The sequence below is a fragment of the Pan troglodytes genome, chromosome 12, assembly GCF_028858775.2.
Source record: "Pan troglodytes isolate AG18354 chromosome 12, NHGRI_mPanTro3-v2.0_pri, whole genome shotgun sequence".
In the NCBI taxonomy this organism is placed as follows: domain Eukaryota; kingdom Metazoa; phylum Chordata; class Mammalia; order Primates; family Hominidae; genus Pan; species Pan troglodytes.
In genome coordinates, this window is record NC_072410.2 from 16,083,855 (window position 1) to 16,104,817 (window position 20,963).

Sequence of the window (20,963 nt, forward strand, 5' to 3'; positions counted from 1 at the left end):
GAGTCTCACTCTGTTGCTCAGGCAGGAGTGCAGTGGTGATCATAGATCACTGCAGCCTCCAGCTCCTGGGCTCAAGCAATCCTTCTGCCTCAGCCTCCTATGTAGTTAGGATTACAGACGTTCGCCACCACAGCTGGCTAATTAAAAAGTTTTTTTTTTTTTTTTTTGATAGAGGCAGTGTCTTGCTTTGTTGCCCAGGCTGGTCTCTAACTCTTGGCCTGAAGTGATCCTCCTGCCTTGGCTCCCCAGATTGTTGGAATTACAGACATGAGCCAACCCATCTGGCTGAAATAAAGAATTTATTACTTTTAGGTCCTGGGAGTTACATGGCAAACCTGGAGTCCACATACTTGGAAGTCAGGAAGCACAGGCAGGGAGAGAGAGCGAGAGAGAGAGAAAGGGACCTGTGGGCAAGTACCCTTATTGGATTCCAGGATGTTACCCATACAGGTTTTTCACAGGCTGTTTTGTTTGTTGAGTTTAAAGCAAGCAGACATGAGTTCTAGGAGGTAGTCACTGTGGCATATTCACACAGTCCGTAGTGAGGTGTGAGGGTCTGTGAGACAAGTTGTGCGGGCTTCATCTAGCTATTCCATAGGGAAGTGGTCATTAGGGAGGAGTTGTCTAAGGCAGATATCTGAATCAAACATATTTAGGAACTGGGGGAGGGGATGGGGATTTAGAACTGGAAACGGTGTTAAAAGTGACTGATCCCTGCTTCTAGGGTGAAAAAGTCCAACTTATATTTAAAATGAATGCCAGGGCAACATAAAATTATAAGCATTCACTACAACATTATGTATAACTTATTCAGTCTATTGGTATGGTCATTTTACCGGTTTGAATAAAGCACAGAAACTTTACTTCCCTTTTTATCCCTTAACCTTTTCTATATACGCTTAGAACCACATTAGAGAATGTTACCATTTTTGCTTCAACCATCAAACAGAATTTATAAAAAGAAGAGAAGGAAAGTTTATTGCATTTACCCATATTTTTGTTTACTATGTTCTTCTCTCCTTCCAGATGTGCCACAGTTCCCTCTTTCATTATATCCTATCTATCTGTTTAGAGGACTTCTTTATCTGTTCTTTAGAGTCGTTATTTTTCTTTTTCTTTTGAGACAGGGTCTCACTGTGCTGCCCAGGCTAGAGTGCAGTGGCATGATCTTGGCTCACTGCAACCTCCGTCTGCTGGGTTCAAACCATGCTCCTGCCTCACCCTCCCAAGTAGCTGGGATTACAGGCGCCCACCACCATGCCTGTCTACTTTTTGTATTTTTAGTAGAGATGGGGTTTCGCCATGTTGGCCAGGCTGGTCTCGAACTCCTGACCTCAAGTGATCCACCTGCTGTGGCCTCCCAAAGTGCTGGGATTACAGGCATAAGCCACCGCACCTGGCCTAGAGTAGGTTTGCTGATGACACAAACTCTTAGCTTTTCTTAACATATTTTGATTTCCTTTCAATTACTGAAGGATATTTTCACCGGGTATCAGATTCTAGTGTGACAGTTCTTTACTTTCAGTACTTGAAAAATGTGCCAATTCTTTCTGCCCTCCATGGTTTCTGATAAGAAATCTGTCATTTGAGTTATTTTCCCCATATATGTAAGGTGTCATTTCTCTCACACACATTTGTCTTTAGTTTTTATAAGTTTGACTATGATGGGTCTTGGTGTTGATCTCTTTATTTTAGCCTGTTCGGTGTTTGTTTAGTTTCTTCAGTCTCTGGGCACGTTTTTTGCCAAGTCCAGGAAGTTTTCAGTCATTATTTCTTCAAGTTCATGGTGTGTGTGTGTGTGTGTGTGTGTGTGTGTATGTGTATGTGTTTCTTTCTTTTTTTTTTTTTTTTGAGACAGGGTCTTGCTCTGTTGCCCAGGCTGGAGTGCAGTGGCACAATCACGGCTCACTGCAGCCTCACCCTCCTGGGCTCAAGCTGGGACCACGGTCATGTACTACCTTACCTGGTTAATTTTTTTTTGTTTTGTAGAGATAGGGTCTCCCTATGTTGCCCAGGCTGGTCTTGAACTCCCAGGCTCAAGCGATCTTCCATCTTGGCCTCCCAATGTGCCGGGAGTGCAACTGTGAGCCACTGCCCCCAGTTTCTTCAAGTGCTTTTTCAGCCCTACCTGATTTTTCCTTTCCTGGACTCTAATGACGTGATTTTAGATGTTTTGCTATTCCTTGAAGTTCTGGTTGTTGTTGTTATTTTTCCAGGTTGTTTGCAGTTGTTCAGGTTGGGTGTTTTCTGTTCTTTTATTTTCCAGTTATTCTTTCCTCCATCCTCTCCATTCTGTTATTGAGACTGTTATTGTATTTCCAGTTCTGAAATATTCACTTGGTTCTTTTTCTATGTCTTCTTTGGTAAGACTTTCTGTGTCTTCGATGAGATTTTCTAAAAGCGTATGCAGGTGTTCCTTTTGTCATGGCTACTTTAGAATCTTTGTCAGACAATTCTAACATTCTGTCCTGTCGGTGTTGGCAGCTGTTGATTGTCTTTTCTTCATTCAGTTTGAAATCTTTCTGGTCCTTGGGATGGTGGGTGATTTTAAATTGAAAACTAGACATTTTGGGTCTAGATTTGTTTCAGCAAAAGTTTTAACATCCTTAGGTGAAGCTTCAGCAACAACCCAGAGTGCTATTTTTGGAGTTTTTTTCTCTTTTCCTTCAATTAAAGGCAAATACTATCCACATTTTTTTTTTTTTTTTTTTTGAGACAGAGTCTTGCTCTGTCATCCAGGCTGGAGAGCAGTGGCATGATCTCGGCTCACTGCAACCTCCGACTCCCAGGTTCAAGCGATTCTCCTGCCTCACCCTCCTGAATAGCTGGGATTACAGGTGCACGCCACCAAGCCCAGTTAATTTTTGTATTTTTAGTAGAGACGGGGTTTCACCATGTTGGCCAGAATGGTCTTGATCTCCTGACCTTGTGATCCACCTGCCTTGGCTTCCCAAAGTGCTGGGATTACAGGCGTGAGCCACTGTGCCTGGCCCACATTTTTTTTTCAAGTTTATTTTTTCATTATAAAAGTGTAATAGTAAAGCATTAGAGATAATTTTAAAAACAAAAAAAGTTTACCTTAATCCTGTCATTTAACACACTTATTGTAAGTAGAGTTTTGAACATTTTTTTCTATTTTTTACACAAAGGTTTAAAAACATGTATTTTTTTTTCTAATAATATAAAAATTGTACTGACAATATATTTAAATTAGATTGCACTGCTTGTGTGTCTGACCACTCAACCATTTGGCCTTTGTCACTTGTAAAACCTCAATAGATTTGTTTTTAATTTTAGATGCAGAAATTTAAAAGCTAAAACTTATCCACATTGCAGGATCAATACTGAGTTAGGAACCAGTTGGTCACAAATTTCCATGCAGATAGGGGAAACTGCTATAAAAACTCAGTCACATGAGATTGGAGAATTGGGTCATAATAAAGGAAATTTTAAGTTTTTACCAAATCTGGGTTAAGCATTCTGATCTGCAACAGTTTGAAATGCTTTCCTTTCATTTGATTTTTTTTTTTTTTTGAGATGGAGTCTCGCTCTGTCACCCAGGCTGGAGTGCAGTGGTGCGACCTCGGCTCACTGCAAGCTCCGCCTCCCGTGTTCACACCATTCTCCTGTCTCAGCCTCCCAAGTAGCTGGGACTACGGGCACCCGCCACCACGCCTGGCTAATTTTTTGTATTTTTAGTAGAGATGGGGTTTCACCATGTTAGCCAGGATGGTCTCGATCTCCTGACCTCATGATCTGCCCGCCTCGGCTTCCCAAAGTATTGGGATTACAGGCGTGAGCCACCGCGCCCAGCCTCATTTTATTCTTAATAGATATATCAAATACCATCAGATCATATATTATTTTATAGGTAGTTTCATGCTACTATTTCTATTTTGCTCATTTTTTTTTGTTTTATTCTCCATGAGAATTATCTATGATTCTAACCCAGTATTTTACTGTTTTGAAATTGCTAAAAGTTTTTGGAGTCACTATGACTTTTGTAATCAGAGTTAGCTGAAGGGACTGAGGCTCTAGATAATCATTTCTTAAGCGAACACAGAAGGATGTGCCTGATAAGCTGGTTTTCATTGATGGTGGAGCAATCAGCAACCGAGAGAGTAGGTAGTCCACCTCTGTTCCCTTGATATTTCTCTGTGTCAGAAATATAGCATGATCTTATGTTCTTACATGTTTTAGAAAAATGTACAGTCATAAATAATTTTTTAAGTTGATAAAATTGTCACTTTCCAATTTTACATATTTTCAACTTTAAATTAGCCACAGATTTCACTTACTTTTAATACATATATTTGATTTAATATTTAAAATAGTTATTGGCCAGGCACAGTGGCTCATGATCCTGTAATCCCAGCATTTTGGGAGGTCAAGGTAGGAGGATCACTTGAGCCCAAGAGTTCGAGACCAGCCTCAGCAACTTAGTGAGACCCATCTCTACCGAAAAAAAAACAAACCTGGGTGTGGTAATGAGTGCCTGTAGTCCCAGCTTCTTGGGAGGCTGAGGTAGGAGGATTGCTTGAGCCCAGGAGTTTGAGGCTGCAGTGAGCCATGATTGTGCTACTGCATTCCAACCTGGGCAACAGAGCAGGACTGTGTCTCAAAAAAAAAGATATATTCTGAACATGAATAAATATACTAAGATTGTACATATTTTTAACAGCACTCGACTATGACATCAACATTGAGGAGATTGGGTGAAGACATTTTTAAAGGAGTGGTAACTAAAGGAATTCAGGATAGTTCTCCACAGCATTCTGTGGAGAATAAACCAAAGACAGCTGCTTTCTTTAAGAGCTCCAATTTGCCATTGAGATTTTTATCAACCTTAATTGTTCTCAAAACAGTCACTCAAGGTAAGCTTTCAATTGTACTTATGGTTAATTTTGAGAAACAGTAGAGAATATCATATATTAAAGCAATTCTTTTATCAAATATGTTGTACATTTTCAGAATGAGGTTTTGAATTGTTTTATAATGGTTACACATTATAAAAAGCTACTTTTATTTGCTGAATTTGAGAAATTGAAGTCTTTAGTTGGATTGTTGCCTCTCCCAAGAGGCCTTTGATTGTCTTAGGTCATATTCCCATAACAACCTTTGCCTACATCTATTTGTATTTGTCACATCAAATTGAAATTGCTAGTTAATTATTTTCCACTAGCGAATGTGTTGGTAAACTAGTCCATGGGCAAAATCTGGCCTACCACCTGTTTTGTAAATGAATTTTTCTCCCACAACCATGCTCATTTGTTGTATATTGTCTATGACTCTTTGCCCTACAGTGACAGAGTTGAGTAGTTGGCAGCAGAGACTGTATGGCCCCCCAAAGCCTATAATACTGTCATCTGGCCCTTTACAGAAAATGTTTTTCAGTGCTTGCACTAGCTTGTAAGTTTCCCAAAGAAAAAACTTGTTTATAATGACCCTGCACCTAGCGTAGTGCTTCATATATAATAGTGAATAAGGAAATGGATGAATTAGAAATCCTTCAAAGTTGGCCCTAATTAATATGTGTTTAATATTTAGCTATAACAGGTTATATTATTAAATGTGATAATTTTTGTTAAAGTGAGTTATGCCAGTGTAGTCAGGCAATAAATATACCATCTTTCTGTCTTCCCTGTTTGTTAAATTGTTTGTTAAGCTCAGATTGTTGTTTTTATTAATGGGCAATGACAGTCATTTAATTTGACTTCTTTCTTTGAAGTATGTTTTATTTAGTTACTCCCGATGGTATGGAATTGATGAAAAAGTAAAAAACCATATAACTGCCTTCTTAATTATTTTGCCTCCTTATGGTTATGGTTCTCAAGATTACAATAGACTAGGTGGTTAGTGTGTGAAAGGTCACTTACGAGAAGCAGGGATTAGCTCAAAATAAAGTTCACCACAGACCTATCTCCAAATCTTAAAAAAAAATACACACACGCTTACATACCCACAGGTAAATGGATTCTAAATAAGAATTTTAGCTGACACATCATAGCCACACATTAAAGCATAGATTCACTAAAGATCAAATAATATTAGTATCAAGAATTTAAAGCCAATTTAATATAAGAAAAATTATTAATCATTTATCATTTAACTAAGATGTTTGAAAGAATATATCAACATACATTATTATATCATTTAATAACATGTAATGTTCATTTCTGATAATATGCTAAGAAAAGCAAAAATGCAATAAGGGATATTTATGTGAAATAGAAGGGAATTAGGTGCTCTCTGTCACCACTTGTGTGCAGCAGTTTTGGACATCTGTAATGAGCCATGAAAAAATGAAGTATGAATATTGGGAAGGAGTAGAGAAGACCGTTAATTTGTGGAGACTCTGTATTAATCGAGGGCTTTCAAAGAAATATAACAGGGCATAAGAATATGGATAAATAATGGATGGATGAATAGGTTGATGAAGATTATTGCTGAAGTTAAATGTCAGAAATAAAGAACTTTTATTCTTCCTGCCTATGAAGACGAAGTGTTTTAAAAATAAGATGTCCCATATGGCTTAATGTATAATACCAGTTAAAATTCTAATATAGTTTGCGTAAGTTGAGGAAGTGATAGGGAAATTTATGTGGAAAAATTTGCAACAAATGCGATGATTTAAAACAAGTAAAACAGCAACACTGGGGCAGAGGCTTAGCCAACTTTAAAACAATCCTAATATGTAGTGATACAAAATGAGTAATAATTTATTTAATAAATCAAAATAGGACAAAGGGAATAGGAAGTCCAGAAATGAATCAAAATTGGCACTTCATATTATGTATTGAATTAATGACTTTGCTTCCCTGTGCAAGTCATTTTTTTAAGAACATAGAATCTTAAATCATATGATACAGATGATAGAATTAGTAGACAAGACTTTACTGCAGTTATTATAACTATATCCCTGTGTTCAAGAAGGTAAAGGAAAACATGAGCCTGGTAAGGGGATACATGGAAGATACGGGATAAAAAGACTTCAATCAGATTTCTGGAAATGAAAAACCCAGTGCCTGAAATTTAAAAATACACTGGAGAGAATTAGACACTGCAGACAAACGACTAGTGAACTGGAATACATAGCAATAGAAACTGTCCAAAATGAATTACACAGAGAAAAAAAATCTACAAAAAAGAAAACAGAACATCAGTGAGTTTTGAGACAAAATCGTATATTCTAATATTATGTACTTAGAGTCTATGAAGAGGGGAGACAAAAACTATTTCAAGACATAATGGCTCCAAATTTTTGAAATATGTTGAAAACTATAAACACACAAATCCAAGGAGCATGTCCAACTGAGCTCATGGTCACTCCTATTCCCTTTTCCTTAGCCTCCTCTAGATACATGTGTGCCACCCCTTTCCTCCACACCCTGGCCACTGGACTTCAGGAATACTGCCTCCCATGGTGACTCTCCATGACCTTTTCAGTGGCTTCATCACCTCTCCCTAGACCACAGACAGGCCCTGACACATCTCCCTGGCTTCACTCTCTAGTCTCCCTTCACACTTGTTGTGAACGATTCTTTCTCACAAGGTTCCTGCCTAACAGATACCCTTTAAAGCTGCAGGCTCCTCAGCCTGGTGGCCTCAAAAAAGAAAAAGAAAAAAAAAAATCTGACACTAATCACTGTGGAACAAGGAAGAGATACAAGAGTTCTCCCTTTCCTTATAGTCTGGCCTCTCCCAGCCTAGGCACAAGGGTTTCTTATGAGCCCAAACCTGTGGGGTTCCAGTGTTCATCTACTACCTGGGGCCAAGGTACATGCTGCTGCCATCAAGAAAGAAGCCTGAATGCTGATGAGTCTCAGGGAGAAGAGCACTTTCTGACTTCAGGTGTTCTCTCCAGTAGCTGCAGGCAGGTGGGGTGTGTCTGCACACAAGACCTGGGGCTAGGAGGGGTCAACAGGATGCATGGGCCAGTGAATACAAGTGTAAAAGGGGCCTTTGTCCTGGCCAAATCCCAGCACATGCCAGCACCTAGGAAGAAATGTCAGAGCCAGATGGTCCTCGGAACTACTGTCAGACACTGTCATGATACAGCTATTTATCCTTTATCGTTAAATATACTGAAAAAAATTCTGGGAGAACTAAACATTTAAACATAAGAAAAACTCTTAAATCCTAAGAGTAGACTTAACTTAAGTCTAGTAAGAAGATGTTTCCTATTTATAAAATAGGAACATCAGTTTCAAATTTGATAAATTTAGTAAAAAATGAGAAAGTAGGCAAATGTGTTGGGTAATAGGCAGATGCATTGGATAATACACATAATATTAACTGCTTAATCCAGATATATATAGATCTATGAAGATAATACCTGGTTATATTGAATAGACTGTTCATATAAGAATCAGCATATATAATACTTGGCGAGTTTTGTTTTGTTTTGTTTTGTTTTGTTTTGTTTTGTTTTTGGAGACAGAGTTTCACCCTGTCGCCCAGGCTGGAATGCAGTGGCACGATCTTGGCTCACTGCAGCCTCCGCCTCCCAGGTTCAAGCGATTCTCCTGCCTCAGCCTCCTGAGTAGCTGGGATTACAGGCACGCACCACCACACCCTGCTAATTTTTTCTATCTTTAGTAGACATGGGGTTTCACCATGTTGGCCAGGCTGGTCTCGAACTCCTGACCTCATGATCTGCCTGCCTCTGCCTCCCAAAGTGCTGGGATTACAGGTGTGAGCCACTGCGCCTGACCAGTTGGTGAGTTTTGACACCACAGTGCTGTCTAGGGAAAACTCTTTAACTGTGTTTTTTCTCTACTCCCACATGACAATAATCATCCACACAGAAGAAGACTTCTGTGACAAAATGTGTGGAGGTTTTTCCCCACATACCAAGCAGCAGACACAAGCTGCTCCAATTCACTTCTGACACGATCCACCTGGAGATAGTGTCAGATCCCACAAGTTGGGCACTCAAGTCTCCAAGGCTGCCTCATGCCACACCAGTCCGGCCCTCTGGAACTTCTGACCAACTGGCTTCAAATTGGGGTTCCTACAACCCCCTCTTTGGGTTTAATTTGCTGGAGTAGCTCATAGAACTCAGGGAAACACTTAACCAGTTTATTAGAAAGGATATTGCAAATGATGTAGATGAAGAGAGAGACAGAGCAAGGTATAGGGGAAGGGGCATGGAACTTCTGTCCCCTCCCTGGAGCACCACGCTCCAGAAATCTCCATATGTCCAGCCATCTGGAAGCTCTCTCAACCCATTTCTCTGGGGTGTTTTGTTTTTTGTTGTTTGTTTGTTTGTTTTTGAGATGGAGTTTTGCTCTTGTTGCCCAGGCTGGAGTGCAATGGCGTGATCTCGGCTTGCTGCAACCTCTGCCTCCCAGGTTCAAGCAATTCTCCTGCCTCAGCCTCCCGAGTAGCTGGGCTTACAGGTGCCTGCCACCATGCCCAGCTAATTTTTGTACTTTTAGTAGAGACGGGGTTTCACCACGTTGGCCAGGCTGGTGTTGAACTCCTGAATTCAGGTGACCCGCCCACCTCAGCCTCCCAAAAGTGCTGATATTACAGGCGTGAGCCACCGCGCCCGGCCTTTCTCTTGGGTTTTTATGGAGGCTTCCTGACATCACAATTCTGTCCACCAGGATACAGGGCAGGACTCTCTCTGGGGAGGGTGTTAAGACCCACAATCAGAAAGTCCAGGAAAGATTAGAGTCCTGGCTTGGGCCAAGTGAAAGGAGGGCAGGAGAAGGTCAGAGACCTTCCCCTGAGGCCTAACACACCCAACATCATAACGAAGACTAATGAGATGAAAACCTATATATATATATATATATATATATATATATATATATGATAACACCACAGATACTAAGCTCTTTATACCTTATCTCTGAATACTATTATCCTCATATTAGTGATGAGGTTTACAAAGGTAGATAATTGTGCCAAAACGATACAATCTGCATTTGACAGAGCCTAATTTAGCCTCTACCAATTGCTGAAGCCTACCTTCTTAAGCCTATTTTATGACTACCTAAGAGCATGTACTTCCTGAGATAACCAAAGAAATAAACACCTACATAGTACTTACTATGTTATAGGCCGAGCACTTTATATATATTAACTCATTTAATCCTCACAACAGTTCATGAGATGTCAATATTATTATTGTAATTTTACAAATGAGGAAATTGAGGCATAAAAAAGTTTAGCTGCACACTTAATCAGTATGTGATGCTCAATCTCTGAAATAAAATTTAACTGTAAGATACAACTCTTCTTTATGGAAAGAAAGGAACACTTGTACACTGTTTGTGGGAGTGTAAATTAGTTCAGCCATTGTGGAAGACAGTGTGGCATTTCCTCAAAGACCTAAAGACAAATGCCATTCAACCCAACAATCCCATTACTGGGTATATACCCAAACTAATAGAAATTGTTCTATTATAAGGACACATGCATGTGTTGTGTTCATTGCAGCACTGTTCACAATAGCAAAGTCACGGAATCAACCCAAATGCCCATCGAAGATAACCTGGATAAAGAAAATGTGGTACATATACACTATGGAATACTATGCAGCCATTAAAAAGAATGAGATTATGTCCTTTGCAGGGACATGGATGGAGCTGGAGGCCATTATCCTTAACAGACTAATGCAGGAACAGAAAATCAAATAACACATGTTCTCATTTATAAGTGGGAGCTAAATGATGAGAACACATGGATACATAAGGGGAACAACACACACTGGGGCCTATCAGAGGGTGGGAGGAGGGACAGGATCAGGAAAAATAACTAATGGGTACTAGTCTTAATACCTGGGTGATGAAATAATCTGTACAACAAACTCCTATGACACAAATGTACCTGTATAACAAACCTGCACATGTACCCCTGAACTAAAATAAAATAAAAAAACCTAACCATTACAGAAGTAAAATGATCAAATATAATGTGTCACTGAGAGGATATAGGCACAATTTTGTTTGTATCAAAGTTAATATTTTTGAAGTGCATTCTGCTCACAAACATCACCAAAATACATCATAACCTTTCGTGAGATCTACTGCAAGAAATAATTGCAAAAGTAAAAATGTTCCAAGGTGTTAATATGCTGTTTGTAATAATGAGAAAAGATAAATAGCTGATAGACCCACAATCGGAATAGTGAAGAAAATGAACATCAACCGAGTTCTTGGACTTTGCTGGCATTGTTTTAGTCATTGTACTTGATTGTTTCAAATTTATTCCCTGCAATAACTATGAGGTAGGTCGTGGTGTCGTTTTTACAGAAGAGCAAACTGAGGGTCAGTCTAATATAATTGACCCAGATTTTTCTAGAAATATTGGGCCCTTAACCATATCATGAGCATAGTACAATATTATATGTCATTAACAATAAGTATGGAGATACAGAAATCTATGTGTATTTTAATTAATAAAACCTTCAATATATGTGTACCAATTTAATCTAGAAATTGTTAAAAGAAGTTGTAGGAATTTTATCTGATAGAATTATTTGGTTTACTGATAGCTTTCTTTTTTTTTTTTTTGAGAGATGGAATCTCACGCTGTCACTCAGGCTTGAATGCAGTGGTGCAAGCATAGCTCACCACAACCTTGAACTCCTGGGCTCAAGCAGTCCTCTTGCCTCAGGCTTCCAAGTAGCTGGGACTACAGGCATGCACTACGATGCCCATCTAATTTTTTATTTTTTGTAGAGATGAGCTCTTGCCATGTTGCCCAAGCTGGTCTCAAACTCCTGGGCTGAAGCTGTCTTCCCCCCTTGGCCCCTCAAAGCAGTGGAGTTACAGGCACCAGCCATCCCCAGCCAACTGTCTTCTATATGCAATATATATATAATATATATATAATATATATACTATATAATATCTAATATATAATATATATTATATATTATAATATATATACTATATAATATCTAACATATATATTATATTATATATTATATATAATATATAATTATATATTATATATAATATAATATATATGTTAGATATTATATGTTAGATATTATATAATATATATTATATATTATATATATATTATATAATATATATTTATAATATATAATATATAATATATAATATATTATATTATATAATATATAATATATAATATAATATATAATATAATATATAATATATTATATATTATATAATATATAATATATAATAAATATATATATTTTATATATAATAAATATATATAATATATATATGTAGAAAATGTGTACATTAGGACTAGGACATTTGTCCTGTCCTACTTGGCACTTGGCTCTCAAAGCAGATTTATGTATTTTTAAATTGTGAGCTTATACTTTAGGTCTAGAGAAATGTAGGGAATTGTTGCTGTTCTCAGTTAATAGGAAGGTTTGATTTGGTAGGAAGCGAGTATAATGTAGTAGTTACTTCAACTCTATAGTCAGACAACTAAGGTTTGAATCTTAGCTTCACTACTAGCTGTGTGGTATTTGGAAGGTCTTTTTTGTTTGTTTGTTTTACTATTTCCACTACAATTATTTTTTAATGAGAGAATTGATGTAAAGGTTTAGCAAGTCTGGCATAAAGTCTTTAGCTACTATTGTTATCAATAGACATTATTACTTATTATAAAACTTCTAAGAGTTGGTTTTACTTGAGATCAGAATTGAAGTCTGTTAGACTACATTAGTTGTTTATTCCTGCTTAATAAACTTCCAGAGACTTAGTGGCTTAGCTCAACCACCATTTTATTTACCAGCTCACAATTCTTTGGGTTGGTAATTTGGGTTCAGCTCATCTGGATATTTGGCTGGGCTCGGCTGGGCTTGGTTCTGCTGTTCTTTCTTGGCCTCTCTCCAGGGGCCTGTTTATAGGTGAAGAGTATCTAGCTGAGCCTCAGGCTTCTAATTCACACAGCATCATTTCTGCTACATTTTATTGATTAAGTTACAAGTTTAGCCCAGATTCAAAGGGTGGGCAGTAGAGTTCACCTTTTGATGGCAGTTTCTGCAAAAGACTTTCTAATCATTTTTAAATTTATCATATAAACAAAATAATGGAAAACCATATTTCATACTGATTAAGATCAGTAGTTTGAAGTTTGACTTTTGTTAGGGAATAAAAAGGTTACATTTGATTGCCAGGACATTGTTAAAAGACTCAATAATATAGCATTTATAAAAAGAAATCAACTTTGATATAATTGATAACTAAAATTTTAAAAATACTCTTTTAGAAGTTAAATTGCTCTTGTATTTAGAAAATCTGAAATATTCAATAAATTAAAATGAAGACAAAATGAGGACATAATTTTGATTTATCCCTAAAAGATAAGGTCACTTGTGAAAAAGAAACCAAATACAGTTTTTCTAATCCTCAAGGACAATTTTTTAAAGTTTGTAAACTTAAAAGAATACCATATAGTAGTCAGCCTATTTTTAAAAACTGTATAGTATTCAACCTGTTTAATCTTGTCAAATTATATACTAAGAATAATGTGTGTCAAATACAGTAGGTGGCACTGTGATAAAACTTTTGTTCCTATAAAGAGTTGCGTTCAGGCTTCATCTGTGTATACTCTTCTACCTGTGGTGTTGCTAAAAAAAAAAAAAAAAAGGATGTTTCTAAATAAGGCAAGTCTGAACAGAATCACAGAATCTAGCAACTTTGTTTAACTTAATACACATTTATTTACAATGTTTTTTTAAACCACAAAATTAAGTACAGTAATGTTGGTGTTCCTTGAACTAAATTCTACCAATGGTAAAAATGGAGTGTACTATAATTGATCCAGAGGCACAGATCTTACTTTCTCAAAATAGTTTCATATGTATTTTCATTTCACACAAGTTATTCTAAACTTCTCATTCTTAATAACCAGGGTTTTAAATTACTTATTATGTAAGCTGAAACAGCAAAGAAGAAATGCAACATGAAGCTACAAAAGAGTAAATTTTAATATGGTGATTCTGTTGTACTTTCAGTATTTCATGGTACTCTTGAGTCTTCTCCTTTAAACAGAAATCTCAGTATAAAAATTATTACTTGGATAGCATGAACGGTTTTTTTTCCCTCTGAATAGCATTTTGAAAGGAGAGTTTTAGAAAACTTGATTATTGTTCATTAAAAGCACAAGGTAAGACTGCTGTAAGAGTAGGGACTTGGGTTGTGTAGTGTACTGAAGTGTAATGATGCAAGTATCTTACTACTTCATTTGCAATGATTCTGCTTAAATTAGTGCTTCCCAATCCTGGCCTTGCAGGTTTCTCAGTCATCTGTGGGACTTCTTTAAGAAAGTTTCAGGGATTCTGATTCAGGAGTCGTCACCGCGCTGGCCTGGGTAAAATCTTGCTGCCATTCTTAATGGCAGATGTATCATGAAAACTGACACATCAGAGCATATTCAATCTTCTGAAATTATCTTTTGTTTCAGCTTTACTAGGAAACAAATCCTTATTTAAAATCCATTTAGCATGTTTGTATAAATTACATTTTGAAGTAGGTAAACATTTAGGAAGCAGCAACAAAACATAATCTTAGAAAGCTATTATAGAGATAGAAATACTAAGTTTTTGGAAGCATGTAGTAGTTATCAAATATGGAAAAATAAACATTCGTGATACTAATAGGCATTGTTTTTCTTCCTTAGTATTAAAAAATGTGGCTTGTTATTTTGGTGTTAAAACATGAAAATTCTAAATGAAATTTACCACATCATAATGTCTCCTCTCTCCTTCCCCATGTGAGTTCTGACAAATTAGTTAGAATCTAAATTTAGACTATGATCTCTTATTTAATTTTTGTTTGTCTTTTGAGTTTGTTAAAGTAACGACATTGCTTTTTTACCTTCTGTTTCTGATTGACACCTAGACTAGCAAAACTGCAGTTGATTGTACATAACTATTTTCCAGCTGATTACCTGGCTCAGGCATTTGATTCTCTTTGTTTGGACTTGAAGACAGAAGAAGGAAAAACCTTGTTTTTGGAGTATCAGGCTGTTCCAGTAATATTAAGTCATCTAAGAATATCCAGTAAAGGACTCCTGTCTAATGTTATTGATAGTTTGCTCCAGATGACGGTGGAATCTAGTAAGTTTTTAAGTTCTATATGTGTAAAGAAAGCAGGATGATTTTTCTGTCTTTATCTTGTCTGCATGTATAACTCCACATATCAGATACTATTGCTTTTTTTTTTTTTTTTTTGAGATGGAGTCTCGCTTTGTTGCCAAGCTGGAGTGCAGTGGCACAATCTCAGCTCACTGCAACCTCTGAGTCCCTGGTTCAAGCAATTCTCCTGCCTCAGCCTCCCGAGTAGCTGGGATTACAGGCACACGCCACCACGCCCAGCTAATTTTTATATTTTTAGTAGAGACGGGGTTTCACCATGTTGGCCAGGATGGTCTGTATCTCCTGACCTCGTGATCTGGCAGCCTCGGCCTCCCAAAGCACTGGGATTACAGGCGTGAGCCACTGCGCCCGGACTATTGCATTTTTAAATGCTTAAAAATATTTTTGATGCTATTGAGTCATTAATAACATCACTAAAAAATTAGGTAACTTCTCCAGGGATTCCCCAGCTAAACACAAGTAGAACTGAGACTTAAAGCCACATCTCTGACTCTAGACCTAAGGCTTGTTCTACCAAAGCACTGTAACTAGGTTTTCCAGGTTTATTTTCTTCTCCTGTCCCAAAATGTCCTATATTGTCTGATATATTTTATCAACGTTTTTAGCTATTTGTAACAGTTAAAATATTGGACTTACAGTTCATGACTAGCTACCTAGATTAGTAATCTTGGAGTTGTGTATTTCAGTTTACTAATGTAAGGAGTAGAATGAAAAGTGAAAAGTTAGTGAACTGAGGGATCCAGTATTACTTAAGTGCCTAGATTTCCAACTTGTTTCACAGGGATTTTTCTTTTAATGAGAAAAACAAAAATCATACCAGATGCAAATGTGTATTCATTAGAAAGAAATCTTTCTGAATATGACAGAGATGACATCTTTCTCGTTGTCAAAGGAAAACAAAATATAATTTTATGAAATAGTTGACCTGCTTGGGTGAAATGACACTGTGGTACTGCAAATGCAAATTTGAATAAAGTCTATTAGAGGAGATAGTCAACAGTCAGTCACATTTGTTTACCATTGTTCAGGTTACTCTCAAATTCAGCCAGGTGCAGTGGCTCATGCCTGTAATCCCAGCACTTTGGGAGGCCAAGGCGGGCAGATCACTGGAGATCAGGAGTTCAAGGCCAGCCTGGCCAACACGGTGAAACCCCGTCTGTACTAAAAATATAAAATTAGCCGGGCATGGTGGTGTGCGCCTGTAATGCCAGCTACTCAGGACGCTGAGGCAGGAGAATCACTTGAACCCAGGAGGTGGAGGTTGCAGTGAGCCAAGATTGTGCCACTGTACTCCAGCCTGGGTGACTGAGTAAGTCTCCGTCTCAAAAACAAACAAACAAACAAAAAAAAAACACCAACGCTGTGCCCTTGTTGTTCAAATCAAGTAAATAAGCAGTATCTAATGGTGATCACTACTAAAGCCGTATTGTGTTTAGTGATGCGAAAATTTTGGAAGTTTGGAAATGGGTGAATCTTTGATGATGTCTGACTGAAGAGCATTTACTTGCTTGAATTTTAATGTAAATTCAGTACTTGTTGGTCAGCCAGTACAATTTATTAGAGCGAGGAAAGATTGATCAAAGTGTAGCAAATACTTCTTTAGCTGTTGGTTTTTCATTTTTCTAGGTTTGAGATTGGAAACCCATTTTACCATATATTTAATTTTCTCATGCTTTTTTTTTCTTTTTTTTTAAATTTTAGATTTAGGGGGTACATGTGCAGGTGTGTTACATGGATTTATTGTGTGATGCTGAGGTTTGGGCTTCAACTGAACTCGTCATTTAGGATAATGGCATCCAGCTGCATCCATGTTGCTGCAAAGAACATTATTTCATTATTTTTTTATGGTTGCATAGTATTCCATGGTGTATATGTACCACATTTTCTTTATCTGATCCACCATTGATGGGCACCTAGGTTGATTCCACATCTTTGCTATTTTGAATAGAGCTGCTGCAATAAGCATGAGAGTGCAGGTATCTTTTTGGTAGAACAATTTCATTTCCTTTGGGTATATACCCAGTAATAGGATTGCTGAATCGAATGGCAGTTCTATTTGACTTTAGTAATAGCCATTCTGACTAGTGTGAGATGGCATCTCATTGTGGTTTTGGTTTGCATTTCAAAGATGATTAGTGATGTTGAGCATTTTTAAATATATTTGTTGGCTACTTGTATGTCTTCTTTTGAGAAGTATCTGTTCATGTCCTTTGCCCACTTTTTAACGGGGTTGCTTTTTCTCATTGATTTGTTTGAGCTCCTTGTAGATTCTGGATATTAGTCCTTTGTTGGATGCAGAATTTGCAAATATTTTCTCCCATTCTATAGGTTATCTGTTTACTCTGTTGATAGTTTCTTTTGCTATGCTGAAGCTCTTTAGTTTAAGTAGGTCCCAATTGTCAATTTTTATTTTTATTGCATTTGCTTTTGAGGAGTTTGTCATAAATTTTTTGCCTAGGCCAATGTCCAGAAGAGTATTTCCTAGATTTTCTTCTAGGATTTTTATAATTTGACATCTTTCATTTAAGTCTTTGTTCCATCTTGAGTTAATTTTTGTATATTGTGATTTTCTTTGTTGAAAATCAGTTGGTTGTAGGTATGTGGTTTTATTTCTGGTTTCTCTATTCTGTTCCATTGGTCTATGTGTCTTTTTATATACTAGTACCATGGTGTTTGGTTACTATAGCCTTGTAGTATAGTTTGAAGTCAGATAACATGATGTTTCCAGCTTTCTTCTTTTTACTTAAGTTTGTTTTGGCTGTTTGGGCTCTTTCTTGGTTCCATATGAATTTTCATTTTTTTTTTTTTCTAATTCTGTGAAGAATAATGTTGGTAATTTGATAGGAATTGTGTTGAATCCATAGATTGCTTTAGGCAATATAACCATTTAAATGATCTTAATTCTTCCAATCCTTGAGCATGGAATGTTTTTCCATCTGTTTATGTCATCTGTGATTTCCTTTAGAATAGTGTTTTATAGTTCTCCTTGTAGAGATATTTCACCTTCCTGGTTAGATGTATTCCTAAGTATCTTGTGTGTGTGTGGCTGTTGTAAATAGGATTGTGCCCTTGATTTGGTTTTCAGCTTGAATGTTATTGGTGTATAGAAATGCTTCTGATTTTTTTTTCTTAAATATGTTGTTTTGATGTAAGCTACTGATTTTTGTACGTTGAATTTGTATCTTCAAACTTCACTGAAGTCATGTTTCAGGTCTGGGAGTCTTTTGGCAAGATCTTTAGGGTTTTCTAGGTATAGAATCCTATTGTCAGTGAACAGAGATATTTGTCTTCCTCTTTGGATGCCTTTTATTTCTTTCTCTTGGCCAATTGCTCTTGCTAGGACTTTAGTACTTTGTTGAAGGAGTGGTGAAAGTGGACATACCTGTTTTGTTCCAGATTTTGGGGGAAACCCTTTCAACTTTTCCCCATTAAATATGATATTGACTGTAGTTTTGTCATAAATGACTCTTATTATTTCAATGCCTAGGTTGTTGAGGTTTTTTTTTTTTTTACCTAAAGAGATGTTGGATTTTATCTCATGTTTTTTCTGCATCTAGGGGTTTTTGTTTTTAATTCTCTTTTTACATTTACTGATTTGCGTATATTGAATCATCCTTGCATCTGAGGAATAAAGTCCACTTGATCGTGGTGGATTACCTTTTTGATGTGCTACTAGGTTCCGTTTGCCAGTATTTTGTTGAGGATTTTTGCTTCTGTGTTGATCAGGGATATTGGCCTATAGTTTTCTACTTTTGTTGTGTCTTTGCCAGATTTTGGCATCAGTATGATACTGGGTTTTGGAATGAGTTAGGGAGGAGTTCCTCCTCCTCGATATTTTGGAATAGTTTCAATAGAATTGGTATCAGCTCTTCTTTGTTCATCTGGTAGAATTTGGCTGTGAATCCATCTGGTCCAGGACTTTTTTTTTTTTTTTTTTTTTGGTTGGTAAGGTAAGGATTCAATTTTGATTCAGTTTTGGAGCTCAATACTGGTCTGTTCAGGGTTTCAATTTCTTCCTGATTCAATCTTGGGAGATTGTATATTTCTGGGTAATTATCCATTTCCTCTAGATTTTCTAGTTTATGTGCATAGAGATGTTCATAGTAGTCTCTGAGGATTTTTTTTTAAATTTATTTCTGTGGTATTAGTTGTAATGTCACCTTTATCATTTCTGATTGTGTTTATTGGGATCATCTCTCTTTTTTTCTTTGTTGATCTAGCTAGTGGTTTATTGATCTTGTTTATCCTTTCAAAAAAACACTTTTTCATTTCGTCGATCCTTATATAGTTCTTTTAGTCTCAACTTCATTTAGTTCTGCTCTGTTTTTATTATTTCTTCAGCTAGCTTTGGATTTAATTTGTTCTTGTTTTTCTAGTTCCTGTAGGTGTGACATTAGGTTGTTAATTTGAGCTTTTTCTTTTTTATGTAGACATTTAGCACTATAAACTTTCTTCTTTTTTTTTTTTTTTTTTTTGAGATGGAGTCTCGCTCTGTCACCCAGGCTGGAGTGCAGTGGCATGATCTTGGCTCACTGCAACCTCCGCCTCCTGGGTTCAAACGATTCTTCTGCCTCAGCCTCCTGAGTAGCTGGGACTACAGGTGCACACCGCCACACCCAGCTAATTTTTGCATTTTTAGTAGAGACAGGGTTTCACCATATTGGCCAGACTGGTCTCGAACTCCTGACCTCCAGTGATCCGCCCACCTCGGCCTCCCAAAGTGCTGGGATTACAGGCGTGAGCCACCGCGCCCAGCCTGAACTTTCTTCTTAGCACTGTTTTTACTGTATCCTACAGGTTTTGGTATGTTATATCTTGATTTTCACTGTTTCAAAGAATTTTTTTTTATTTCTGCCTTCATTTTGTTGTTTACCCAAAAGTCATTCGGGAGTAAATTCTTTAGTTTTCATGTGTTTATATGTTTTTGAGAGTTCTTCTTTGTATTGGTTTCTATTTTTATTCCACTATGGCCCAAGAGGATTCTTGGTATGATTTCAGTTTTTTTTGTTTTTTTTTTTTTTGTTGAGACTTTCCTGAGCATGTGGTCAGTCATAGAGTATGTTTCACATGCAGATGAGAAGAATATATATTCTGTGGTTGTGGGAATGACCCATGCCACTTAAAAAAAAAAAAAAAAAAAAAACAGGAAAAAGTTGCTGCAAAAGAAATCTCAATGGAATTTATTTGCAAATGGATTATCTTACCTTACTATATGGGCATTGGTGACCAGCTTTGTGAGGTGCCATGTTTCAAAGCGTTGTGTTTACAGTGCTCTAGGGAATGCAGAGCTTCCTCAGGGGTCTTCACAGGCTGGGAGGTGGTGTCAGTGGGCCTAACTCCAAGTGCCTGTGACTGGTTCCCATTGCATATGATGGAGGATTTTGGATTTTCCGATTAGGGATGCTCAACCTGTATAATGTGGTGATTACAGTTAATAACAAGTATATTACATACTTGAAAATTGCTAACAGAGTACATTTTAAATGTTATCACCACAACAAAGCAAATATGTGAGGTAATGGATATGTTATTTGGTTTGATTTAGCCATTCCACAATGTTTACATACTACATGATATTGAAATATATTGTACGTGGTAAAGATATATAATTTTCATTTAATTAAAAAACCAACAAATATCCCAGAAAAATATATCTTTGCTATCAAAAGATACATAACTATTTTGTATCTTTTTTCTACAAACGGTTTTCTTGATGTTGGCCACCTTTTGTTTTTTTTACGTGGTTAGATACTAGTGCATATACAGTTGCATATTTGCAGGTAGGCTATGTTTATCTGTTTAAAATGCAAGAAAATCCTAGGAAATATTACAAGGACATACTTGAGTTGTTCTGTTTAAA

The 20,963-nt window shown here is 36.9% G+C and overlaps 1 protein-coding gene across 19 annotated transcripts in view; it reads left to right on the plus strand.

Annotated features, from left to right (window-relative positions):
* CCDC138 (coiled-coil domain containing 138) overlaps positions 1-20,963 on the plus strand; it is a 104,418-nt gene that overhangs the window by 52,756 nt on the left and 30,699 nt on the right. For 13 of the 19 annotated variants that reach the window (XR_010149283.1, XR_010149284.1, XR_010149282.1 and 10 more), the window contains 2 exons: positions 4,682-4,874; positions 14,888-15,064. The exons of 3 other annotated variants lie outside the window; for them this stretch is intronic. Coding sequence is in view for 12 of the 16 variants with exons in the window: in XM_515681.9 (XP_515681.3) it covers positions 4,682-4,874; positions 14,888-15,064 (370 nt within the window). In the remaining 4 variants the exon portion in view is untranslated. The remainder of the gene's footprint in view (positions 1-4,681; positions 4,875-14,887; positions 15,065-20,963) is intronic. 3 more of the 19 variants (XM_054678724.2, XM_054678725.2, XM_063789465.1) reach the window with 1 other exon arrangement.